Source organism: Petaurus breviceps, unplaced genomic scaffold, assembly GCF_028583685.1.
Source record: "Petaurus breviceps papuanus isolate PSGF00001 unplaced genomic scaffold, PetGlider_PUasm1.0 38, whole genome shotgun sequence".
Taxonomy (NCBI): Eukaryota; Metazoa; Chordata; class Mammalia; order Diprotodontia; family Petauridae; genus Petaurus; species Petaurus breviceps.
In genome coordinates, this window is record NW_027186304.1 from 92,587,221 (window position 1) to 92,599,500 (window position 12,280).

The window sequence follows — 12,280 nt, forward strand, 5'->3', positions numbered from 1 at the left end:
GAGAGAGAGAGAGAGAGAGAGAGAGAGAGAGAGAGAGAAGAATAATTTAAGTCTCATCTCCTTCAAAGGAGAGGATGAAGGAAACAGAATGTAGGTAGGGATCAATCTCATTTCCTGGCAATCCAGCCTCCTTTTCATTTTGCTGGTTGTTGATTCAGTTAATTAAATGGTAAAATAAAAGACAACAATGAAGGATTTGCAGGGGGGAAGGGTGTGTTGGTAAGTCATTCAAGTTGAGACTGGCTTAAAGAAAAAGTGCTTCTAAATATATGTTGCTCTTATCAATCTACTATATTAAAAACTTGATTATATCACATGTTCCATCTTCAACAAAAAAAGGAGAAAGAGAAAACAACAAGATTCTCAAACCCAACAAAACATCTCCATTCCAGTCAATATCTATCTGCCCCAGTGTTAGGGAAGTATGTTCTAGATTAGCTATATATTTCTTATTTTTGCTTTCAGAAAAACAAGATTTTATAAATATTTTTTCAAATAATATTATTTTGTGCTTTGACAAAAGTCTACAATATGTGAGCATGGATGGGTACAATGAGGGAGATCCCTTCCAACTGTACAATTTCTAGGATTCCATGAATTACTCTTTTTCATCTTCCTGCCCCAGATAACCGTGTCCAAGTTACTGTGGAAGACAGTGTTTTGTGTGGTGTTACAAACACCTCTATCCTGTCATCCTTTCCAGCGCCCTGTGTGCCTTCCAGTTTCAGTGTCCCTGTCATCCTTTCCAGTTCTTTCCCTATATTTTTTTGGTAACACATGCCCGTAATCCTCAAGCTATTCCCTCTCTCTGTTTTTTCCCCCTTCTACTTCCTAAGTCAAAGAAGGAAACAAATTTTAAGTTGCAAACTATCCTAAGTGATAAGGACAGGAAAAATAGCATTGAAACTCATTTATTTCTCTCATTATCCTGCTTAGTGGGCATGGGATATTAACTTTTCTTAGCTATTTAAAAAAAATCCATATATAGTACTTAACTAAATACAGATTTGTCTAGTATGTCAACATATTTGCAATGACAGCATGTATTTTAACCTCTTCTCCTATTTTACAACAGATCAGTCACAAATGGATTTGGGGGCCAGTCAGCAAAATTCTTGTTGGAGATTTGGAGAAAAGACTGAGAATTGAGGTTATGATGAATTTCTAATCTCAGGAGGAAAAAAAACAAACAAACCCTTTAGGATTTAGATTTCGGATTAACTTCCATCACACACACACTTCCTTTTTGTATGGCTACCCAGGAGCCTCCTCCAGCCCCAAAACATTAAACCTACCTTTTCTCACTGGATGGTTTTGATGCTGTCCTTTTAATCCACACAGTTTGTAAGATCAGAAAGGGTGAAATTTTGACCTAGAGGACTAGCCAGGAAATGAGATTGTTCCCTGCCTGCATTCTGTTTCCTTCATCCTCTCCTTTGAAGGAGATGGGACTTAAATTATTCCACTCTCTCTCTCTGTAGCGCTGTATCACCTTCCTTTCTCCTCTGCCCTTTCTCCTTTGGGTTCCATAAACCTGTTGGCCCTTTGGACTGTCCAATAAGAGCTGTCAACAGAAACTAGCCGGCCTGAACTCTTTCCTTGCCAATTTTATCCAGTCTCCTCTTTAACTCGTCAATCCATTTTAGCTTTCAGTGAGAGGAGGGGGGTGTAAAATTCCGAATTTCATTCATGCCTAACTCTGTCTGCGAAGTATAACTATAGGGAAAACCAGAACTTTCCATGATTCTGCCCCCAGTGCAAAACTCGTGGCTGGGTTCCGGGCAGCACGAGCCAAGTACAGCCCTAATCACGAAAATCACAATTCCATTAGGGGAAAAACCCGGGATTTTCCAGTGACCTGCCAAAATGGGGTTTAAAAGGGCGCCTAGGGGCAGCGGTGCTTTCATTTCTGCGGAGAAGCAGAAGGAGAGCTGCGGCGGCCCGCTCCGCGCGTCGGGTGCCAGTAAGAAAGTAAGCAGGCAGGGGGCAGGACACAGCTCTGGTTTGGTGTTGGGTATTGGGCTAGGAAAGGGCGAGGGGCTCTGCAGGCTGAGCCCGGGACCAGGCTGGAGGCTGACCTGGCCGAGGGGGCGGGGGCGCCCGCGGACTTTCTCCTGGCAGGAGGGGCAGGCTGCGGAGGGTGCAGCTCCCAGCTGCCCTTTGCTGCCTGTCAAGGGGAGGCGCGGCCCCAGGTGCGAGAGGCTGCACCTCACGCGCACAACCGCTCGCCCTCCGGGTCCGCCGGCTGGACTCTGGGAGAGTGCAAAGTGCAAGGTGGGGCTGCAAAAGAAAATCGGTGGTTCGGGGTGGGGGCTGCACGGAGCTGCCCGGAACCGCCCGGAGCCCCGAGGTGCACGGGACGCAGTACCTGTCACGCTTACCATGGAACATGGTCTGCGTGCTCTGCAGGAGCCGGCTGCGGTCATGTTAGCGGCAGCAGAGTCTCATGGCCCATGGTGGCTGCCTGCCTTCACCTCCGCCTCCTCCTCCGCCGAGGTTCACCGGAGTGTGTTCTGGGCTAGATGGGCTCTACAGCTGACTTGTCTCACCCACGCCGCGCCCGTCGCTTCATCCATCCCGGGGGGCGGTGCACGCCACCAGCGGGCTCTGGGCTTCGCTTGCTTTTTTCCGTGACTTCCGTGTGCCTGGTCAGCGGTCTACTTTCAGTTTCTACTTTGGGGTTTGTTCTGAGGGAGCAAACTTTGGGTTCATCCCCAGGACGCCTTCTTCCAGACCTGCTCCCTTCTCTCTTACACTCTCATCTCTCTCCCTTACATCAAGAGTCTTACCCGTGTGGCCAGAGCTCTTTGGCAACTTTCCAAGCGACTAACTGGGAGAAACTGTTGGCACTGGAAAGGGATGGCCCCGTTATGAATCAGAGCGATCCGGGTCAATCTTTCCAGATGACCTCTCTCCCTTAACTAAATACTAGGAGGCTGTGGACTTAGGGCATCTGTTTTTCCTGTGACCAAGGAAACTATTTGTACAGCATGCAAGGGTGGGATCCCAAGTGGTAGAGACATCAGCTTTACCAGTCTGCTGCTGATGCCTTGGGAATTCCCAAGCTGTCCAGTAAAAAGTGAAGGTTGAGTAGGATTTCGTGACTGAAACTGGTTATGCTCTCTTCTCCACCCTTAAACTATATCATTTTACATGTTGAGTTCTGTACGTGTGTCTACTAATAGCTCCAGTACCTCAGAGGGACTTCTGTCTCGTCCAGAACATATGGGTATCTTTGTTTCAAGAATCTTAGTCTAAAATAAAATGAACAGAGATAACTCTCTCAAATACAGTTTTTTTTTTCTGAATTAGCTTTAATTGAATCACTGAGGTGTTTATTAATTTTTTCTTTGCGTTTTGAAGCTTCTTGTGAGAAGGGATTGTTTTATTCTTTACATACCTAGCACTTAGCACTCTCCTAGGCTCATGGTAGGCACTTAACAAATGCTTGTTGATTGATGTGAGGCAAAAGGTCAGATTTCTAAATACTTAGTAGCCTAGTGTGATCGTAGTGGAAAGAACACTGGATATGGAATTGGGCTATATGTATTATAATTCTGGCTGCTTATTAGTTGTGGGATTCAGAAAAAAGCAACTGGCACTACATGGTCTCAACTTCCTCACCTAGCAATTGAAATTCAGTGTATTTAGATGAACTCAAGAGGCAACTTGGTGTCTTTGAAAGTATGTGCCTTATTCAAAAGAAACAGAATAGGTAAAACAGGGGGAGGGGAGACCTTGAAGAACCAAAGTGGGGTAGCATTTGAAATAAGATCAACAGGGGAGGGAAGAAAGTGATATTTTAATGAGTTTATTACAGTCTTCCTGGACAGAGAGGGGAAGAAGATGAGAAATTTGAAAAGAAACAAAAACAGATCCCAAGTCTGTCACAAAAGCATGACATAGTAGTGGGGGTTGAGGGGAGAAAGGCTTCAATTACCTGGACATGAACTCTAGCTCTTGCACTGTCAAAAGCAGAACAGCCAATAATTTCTTGAGTTGTCTTAATGGTAATTTTATACTTCAAAAGGTGGAGGAACCAATCTGGGTAAATTTTATTCTGGAATGTACTATATATTGACAGAGGAACTGGTTGCTTGGATGGAAATTATGATAGAGTTTGTGATACAGAAGGAGGAAACTGAGATGAGTTTTGAGCATGCAGATTTCAAATCCTTTCAAAGAAAGGATAGATAATATGCCATTAACTCCAATTCTACACAAGCCAGGCTAGTTGGGATAAGAAGCTGGCTAGAATGAACTTCTGAAAACAAAAAGAAAAGATTTCAATAAATGAACAAAAGGGAAGTGATTAATGAGACTAATGTGAATTTGTAAGAAACTCACCAGCCAACTTGCTTTAAAGTGAAGGGTATCTTTTGTTTTTATGTTACCTACATACCACATATCCTTCTCCCTTCCCAGAGAGCTATCCCCTTTATCAAGGAATTAAAAAGAGGTGTGTGTGGAGCAGTGATCAAAAAGGGCCTGCATTACTCCAGCAAAAACATGTCATACCAGACCCATTAAAAAAAACAAAAACAAAAAACAGTTATTGGAATATAGCTGGCATTTAATAAATGTGAGTTAATTGGTAGTATGTAGAAAACATAGAGATAAGAGTTGAATGGTAGGATTTGGTAGATTTAGATTGAACAGATCCAGAGAGTAGTGAATAAAGGTTTGATGTCAGGTTAGCAGAATGTCTTCAGAGGAGTGCCCCAGAGATTTCTCCTTGATCCTGTGCTACTTAATATATATTTTTATCAGTGACTTGTATAAGGTCATAAATGGAATGTTTATCATATTTACAGATGACACAAGATTGGGAGGAATAGTTAACACATTGGATAACAGATTCAGGCTGCAAAAATATTTTGACAGGTGAGAACATTAGGTCACTCTGGATAAGATAAAATTTAATAGAAATAAATATTAAGTCTTACACTGGGGTTCAAAAAAATTAACTTCCCAAGTATAAAGATGAGGGAGTTGTGGCTAGATAGCAGTTTGTATGAAAAACATGGGGTTTTTAGTGAACTTCATCATGAGTCAACATTATATTAAACAAGCAAGAAATTTCCTGTGATCTTAAGCTGCATTTTAGAGAAGTAGAGTAACCAGAACTAGGAAAGCAATGGTCTCTGCCTTGGTCAGATTATATTTGGAACATTGCTTGCAGTTCTGATGGACTGACACATTCAGGAAGAATATTGAATTGGGAAAGAGCCTGAGAAAGGGAAAGAGTATGGTGAAGGATCTCAGGATCATGTTATGTGAGGATATGATGAAAGAGCTAAGGTTGTTCATTCTGGAGAAGAGAAGGCAGGGTGTGCATAATAAAACTGTTTTCACATATATGAAAGAGGGATTAACTTTGATTATTTTGACTCTAGGGGAGCAGAACCAAGAGTAGTAGGCAAAATTTGGCAGAGATCAATTTAGACTTGATGTCAGAAAGCCTTACCCTGCCCACCCCCCATAACTTCCGAACAGTTAGAGCTATCTCCAGGTTAAATGAACGAGTTCCCTCAGGAGGTGGTAGATTCTCCCTCCCTGGGTGTTTATAAGCCTTCTGGATGACTACATGTTGGGTATGATGTAGAGGGATTCTGGTTTGGGTTCAGGGTGGATTAATTAGATGGTGGTAAGGGCTGTTAAGGGATCCCTTGAACTTGTCTTTTTGAATTACCATATTTTCCAGAAACACTGAACCTAGAACATGCAGGAGACCCTTACTGCCCTAATGGGTCAAGGATGAAGCCCCAGCCCCCAGCTGACATAAGTTGTTTGCACCCCAAGTTGGATTCCCTATGTGTCTTTGAGAAGCAAGATAGGTGCCAGCCATTCTGTGCCAAGCTGAGGTCCTTTGCAGATACAGGACCCTCCTAACTTCATAGTCTAGTGGTTCCCAAGGGAAAAGAAGGAAACTTTTGCCCTCACTTTGCTCCTCCCCTTTGGGAGGGTTTTTCCCCCCTTTTCCCACTTTTACTGCATTTTTCTTCTTCCATGCCATACCCCTTCCTGTTTTCTCCTCCTTTTTTTATACTGTCATGAATATGCAAACTTCTGTAAGGACTTCGAACTCTGAACTCTTTGGGTTCTTACATGCATGTCCATTTTTCTTGTAATAAAACTTTTTCACAAAAGTCTTGTGATGTGATTGCCTGGTGACAATGGCTAATGAAGTCTCAGTTCTCAAAATTTAGTGATCTATAAGATTGGATGATCTAAACACTTTAGAATTCTAAAAAGGTGATTGACTTACACTTGTGTGAAACACAAGGGTGAAGAAATAGGTATAGAAGGAGAGACAAGTAGAATTGATGTGGATGTTCCTTGGGGGGATCAGAGGGATTGGAAGTGAAAGGAATGGTGCATAAAAGTTAATTACATTCAGGAGATGGAAACTAAAAATATATGGCACAAAATATTTCCCCTTAACCTGAGATGGATTCTTTCTTTATACATATAATGTCCATAGTGACAGTGGTTCTAAAGCAAAGTAAAAAGCTGCATGTTTGTGGAAAACACATGTGGCAAAGGAGTACCTCCTACTCCTGGCCCTGAAAGTCCTTTGTCAGGGAGTGGCATCTCTGCTAGACTGGTCATCTGATGTTGAGCCAGTCTCCTTTTCCGTTGGGCTGGGCTACTCCACTGCTGCTGGTAATACTTCCCTCACTTTCTGTTTAGAGGAGAAGGGAAGGGGCTGGCAGTTTCCCAGCGATCTCTCTAGACTTTGCAATTAAAACAAACTGCCAAGACTGTTGCCTGGGCTCATCCAGCTCAGGGTTACTATTTAGTCACCTCCAGAATTCTGTAGCTACTGCAGTTGGCTTTGTTGGACTCTGCTATTGAGTCCCTGGGATCTTCTGGCTTCCAGTTTTGAGGAAGAAGATTCACCATTTCAAACTTTCTTCAAATCTCAAAGGGAAAGAAGACTCTGGGAAGAAGCTAACATGTAGAGCAGAAAGAACTTCAATCATGTCCATATTTCCAGCTTACTACACTAGAGACTTTGGGGAACTTCCCCTTGGGTGAGATCTGAGACTCTCAGTTCAGCTGAGTTATCTTGCTCTTAATGGGAGAGTTCATTCACTCTATATTGTCTGGTATCTATTCTCCTATATATTTGATTTCTGTTTTTCTATCAAGTTGGATAACTGGGTTTATTTGCTACTTGCCATGTATGTTCACTGGTGAACTGGCATTTGGTGGGAAGGAGATCAAGCCTTGGGTATTTAGCTTGGACCCTTCCTTTCCCATTAAGGGAAAGGAAGCAAGTGTATCTCCTGAACTTCAGAATTGCTTCCCTTAGACTAAGAATATTTAAGGGACCAGGTAGATATAATTCTCTCTAAGGAGAACTGAGCAGTCAGTCTCTGTACCCAGCTTCTTGTGTTGCCTTTGTTCCCCCTCTCTTGCAGAAATCAAAGTCTCCTTTAGGTAAGGGAAGGGGAGGAGACACTAAAGATGTTTTATCTTGTCTCCCTGCAAGCCATATCTAGATGGACAATTGTGAATTCAAATAGCCTACTTGGCAAAGAGTAACAACACTCCTACATGCTATCTACCTCTGCCTCCCTGCCCCCCAAAGGCATTAAACAGTTCTTGCTCTCAAGGAGCTCAAAGTCTAATGGGATTATCCAAATCAAGTTTCCATCTCACAGCCAGTGTCTGGAAACAGACAAGAGAAGTTTAGTTTGGAATCTTAGAAGATATCTTGTCTTCATATTCAACAGAGGATTCTTAGGATTTTCTGCCAATGGGTTTGGATGCCCCATTTGCCCATAGATTGTGGGGACAGCAAGTAGCTTTTAAGTCTTTTTAAAAGAAAGAAGAAATGTAATAATAGCTAAGAACATTTGCATTTGACCTGGGAAATTTGCTATCCTTTAAAGTGGAGGTCATGCAACCCTGCCTGCTGAGAATTCAATTGGACAGGATTTTGTAATGTGACAGAACTTAGGCAAATGAAACTCACGATGTTTTTTCTTGTCCTGGAGCCAACATGAAATGCTACCATGTCTTTTTGTGATTGAATCTCCGGTACCCAGTTTTAGGAATGATTGGTCCCAGAAATAGACTCCTGAAGCTGAAGCCCTTTATTTACTGTTAGGCCCCACCCTCAAAACACAAATCACCTTCTCTGACCTGTTGCCAGAAAGCAATTACAAATCATTTGAAATTTCTAATGAAATCTGTGATGAAAACTGGTATAAAATAAAATATGCCATTAGAATTATATCTGTCTCTTAGAGATTAATGATGCTCAAGAGATACAATGAATACAGGGTGCTATGGAAAAAGAATTTTTTCAGTTACATGGGTACTACCTGTAACTTGTCTAGTTTTCTTGAGTTTAGTCTTTACAGGATCATCTATAGTAGTTCTTAACTTAACATAAGTTAACTTATCTTAACTTGTGAACTTGTTTAATATATATACATATATATGTCCTCTAAATTTTCTGTAGTTCTGTATATTCATATCTACTTATCTATATAATATCTCTGCATATCTATATATAATATGTATACATAAACATATATGTAATTATCTGTATATATGACATGCATGCATATACATTCATATATTATATCATATGTGCATGTTTATGAATGGCATATGTGCAAGCATATCAATGTGTCATGCATGTAATATCTATATATCTATGTGGTATATTTAGAACATTGGTATGTATGCATGTATGCTAGTGCATATTTTATGTTGTGTATATGTATGACACATATGGCATTTACAGCACTGTATTAACACATGACATGTTTATCTATGGCTGAAGTTGTATTTTGATATGACTGTCTAATCCTATACCTTTTATTTTATTGTGTTGAAAAACAATATTCTGAGGAGTCTGCTGGACTGCCAAATCTGAGAAGTTTGCCAGACTGCCAAAGGAGTCCATGATTCACACACAAAGGTTAAGAACTCATGATTTAGTCTAATATTCTCATTTTGCATAAGAGGAAAGTAGACATTGTTGGATGAGATGAGATGAAAAATTGGTCATCTGTTGGGTAATCATCAGATGAAGAAGTTTCTATAAACTTAACTAAGTCAGACCACTCATAGACCCATATTCTCAGCCTTTCCAGCTTGATAAGACCAATCAGAACTTGTCTATTGATAACTTAACCTCCCAGAATTGAAAGTAAATGTCGTTGCATTTTTTGCATTTCTATCTTCAACACTTAACAAAGTGCCACCTATGAGGTAGGAGTTTCATCTCAGGTTATCTCTCTGACATTCAGAAGCATACAAGAAGGACAATAGTATATCATGCTAGGTGACTTGAAATTCTAAAAGAAATTCTTAGAGTAATAGAAAAAGGGAAGGATCAAAACTAGGATCATGTGTACTCCTTGATAAAAACTTGGCTGCTCAGAATTCAGAGTTTTTACTTTCACAACAATTGTCTAAGGATGAAAAATTAGCATTTTATAGATGGATTCAAAATATCCTAAAGTTTCAGAAACTAAAGAAAATTAACTCTTACTATTATGTGCGCTAAAGTCTTCAGGAACCTATGGAGAATGCTTTAAAAGATTCAATATAACCAATATTATGTAAGCTCTGTAAATTATAACAGATAAAAATTTTGAACTCCAGCAAAGCTATCTCTATAGGTGTTAAGTGCAGTGCTGTGTTGCAAAACTTAGAAGAAAATGTCATTTTAAAGAAAGAACTGTCACTAAGTCAATGAGTGTATATTAAGTATCTATTATGTTCTAGGTGCTGGAGATACAAGTGCAAAGACTGAAAAGAATATCTGCTCATACAGAGGCTATGTTCTAACAGGGAAGACAACACGTACAAATATACAAATAGCATAAAAATATGGTAAAGAAATATAGATATGAAATAATTAAATACAGGATAGTTTGAGATGACAGTCAGTTAATAAACATATTAAGTACTTGTCATATGCCAGGTACTGTGTTAAATACTGAGGATATAAAAGAAGGCAAAAAAGAATCTTTACTCTCAAGGGGCTCAAAGGAGGAAACAACAAGCAAACAGTATGTAATATACAGGATGAATAGGAAATAATTAAGAAAGGAAAGGAATTAAAATTAAGAGAGGTTGAGAAAGGCTTCCTGTAGAAGACGGCATTTTAGTTGAGACTTAAAGGAAGGGGAAGAGCAAGGCAATGGAAAAAACTGCATTCTTTTTCCTTGGGAATTATTAGACCTCCTGAAGATACGATGGTCTGCTTATCTACAAGGGCCCCAGCTGCAAATCACTTTCTCAGCTTAGTGCACACTGACTGGTGCCTGTCTTGATTCCCAGGAACACAGAGAACCCAGCTTGTGTTACAAACAACACATTATGCCAGCTCACGGTGGGGCTTCATCCTTGACACATTTAGGGCCTCCTTCAGGGTCCACTGTTTCTGGAAAAAATGGCAACTCAAAAGACAAGTTCAAGGGACTCCCTTAACATTTTTTTTTTTGGAGAGGGAAGGCAGGGCAATTGGGGTTAAGTGACTTGCCCAAGGTCACACAGCTAGTAAGTGTTAAGTGTCTGAGGCTGGATTTGAACTCAGGTCCTCCGGATTCCCAGACCAGTGCTCTATTCACTGTGCCACCTAGCCGGCCCTTTAATATTTTCTTAACAGGGGTAGAGGTGAAATGTTCAGACCTGCACTTTAGGAAAATCACTTTGGTGACTGAACATAAGATTGATAATTTGTGTGGGGAGAGACTTGAGTTAGGCAGATATATCAGTAGATAATTGTAATATTCCAGGTATGAGGTGATGGAGAGCCTAAACCAGAGTGGTAGCAGTGTCAGAGGAGAGAAGGAAGTGTATTCAAGACATGTTGCAAAGGTAAAATTGACCGTCCTTGGCAAAAGATTGGAAATGAAGTTTGGGGTGGGATAGGAGATAGTAAAGAGTTGGGGATGACTCCTGGGTTGTGAGCCTGAGTAATAGGAGGGTGGTGTTTACCTCTGCAATAATATTGAAAGTAGGAGTCGTGGAGGTTTTGGGTGGAAAGATAAAGTTTAAGATGTCTACTGGACGTCTAGTTTGAGTTGTCTGAAATGCAGTTGGAGATGTGAGAAGTACTAGCTTTTGGGAAAAGCTAGCTTGGAAGAGGAAAAGTTTCATGCAGAAGATGGTAATTCAGCTAATTCTTAAAGGAAGAGAGACTCCATGAAGCAGATTAAGGAGGGGTGAGTATCAGGCTTACAGGTTTCAGTGTGAAAAAGTGGAGATGCAAAATGGATTAAGAGAGAAGGGCAGTTTGGCTGGCTGCCAGAATTCAGAGCTCTTTGTATAATAATGCCCAGTGAGGTCTGAAAGATCATTTGAGACAGTTCTGAAAGACTATAAAATGTAAACAGAGGAAGCAAAAGGAAGCCCCTGGAACTGATTAAATAAGGAAGTGACAGGGTTAGAGCTGAGCTCAAGGAAAATTACTTTGTCAGCAGTGTGTAGAATGGACTAGAATAGTGGGAAACTTGAGTCAGGGCGACTAATTGGGAGGATTTTGCCTACGTACAGATGAGAGGTGATGAGTGCCTGGGAGTCTTGTGTGTGGTGAGAAGGGGTCAGATGTAAGAGATGCTGTGGAGGTGGAAAGGGAAGGATTTGAAAACTAATTGGATCTATGGGGTGTGGAAGAGCGATAAATAAAGGATAATGCTGACATTAAAAGCCTTAGAACCTAGAAGGATAGCAGTGACAGAAGAGGGATGATTCTGGCAGATAGATAATGAGTCACGTTTGGGGCATTCCATTTGAAATGTCTAATAGATAAGAGATGATGCGGGACTACATGTGTTCTGTATCTTGAATAGTTTGAGCCTCTAAAACCTCACTTCCGAGATATGCAGTCACTTTACACACAGACAAATATTACAGAGAAAAATTCAAAATCTAGTTAAATAATGTATACTTCTTAGTGGGATTCCAGCTGGTTCCATCTAGTTTCAGAGTTTGTCTGTAAGAAATAACTGATATAATAAAAAGGTTGTTGAATTGAGAGTCAGGGGACCTGAGTTCTAGAACAAATTCTGCTAATCAGTGACTGTGTGATTTTAGGCAGGTGACTAAACCTTTCTTGGCCTCACTTTCCATCTTTGCAAAATTAGGAGAATTCTCATATCTCAGGGGTTAGAGGCTTGGTGCACCCCCAATTCAGAAACTCCATGTAAATCTTTTTGACCCCCACCAGAAAAGAAGTTTGAACTTTTTATTTCTTCTTTTTCCTTCCTTCCTTCCTTCCTTCCTTCCTTCCTTCCTTCCTTCCTTC

At 40.8% G+C, this 12,280-nt stretch overlaps 1 protein-coding gene and 1 long non-coding RNA gene across 3 annotated transcripts in view; one reads left to right on the forward strand and one right to left on the reverse strand.

The window, feature by feature from the left end:
• The window catches only part of IL7 (interleukin 7), a 52,650-nt gene extending 49,443 nt beyond the window's left edge, over positions 1–3,207 (reverse strand). Inside the window, exon 1 of one of the 2 annotated variants that reach the window (XM_069100161.1) lies at positions 2,382–3,207. In XM_069100161.1, the coding sequence (XP_068956262.1) occupies positions 2,382–2,391 (10 nt within the window). In that variant the 5' untranslated portion in view covers positions 2,392–3,207. The remainder of the gene's footprint in view (positions 1–2,381) is intronic. The other variant, XM_069100160.1, reaches the window with a different exon arrangement.
• LOC138170677 (uncharacterized) overlaps positions 1,889–12,280 on the forward strand; it is a 105,795-nt gene continuing 95,403 nt past the window's right edge. The window contains exon 1 of the long non-coding RNA XR_011170713.1: positions 1,889–1,971. This is a non-coding gene — a long non-coding RNA (uncharacterized lncRNA). The remainder of the gene's footprint in view (positions 1,972–12,280) is intronic.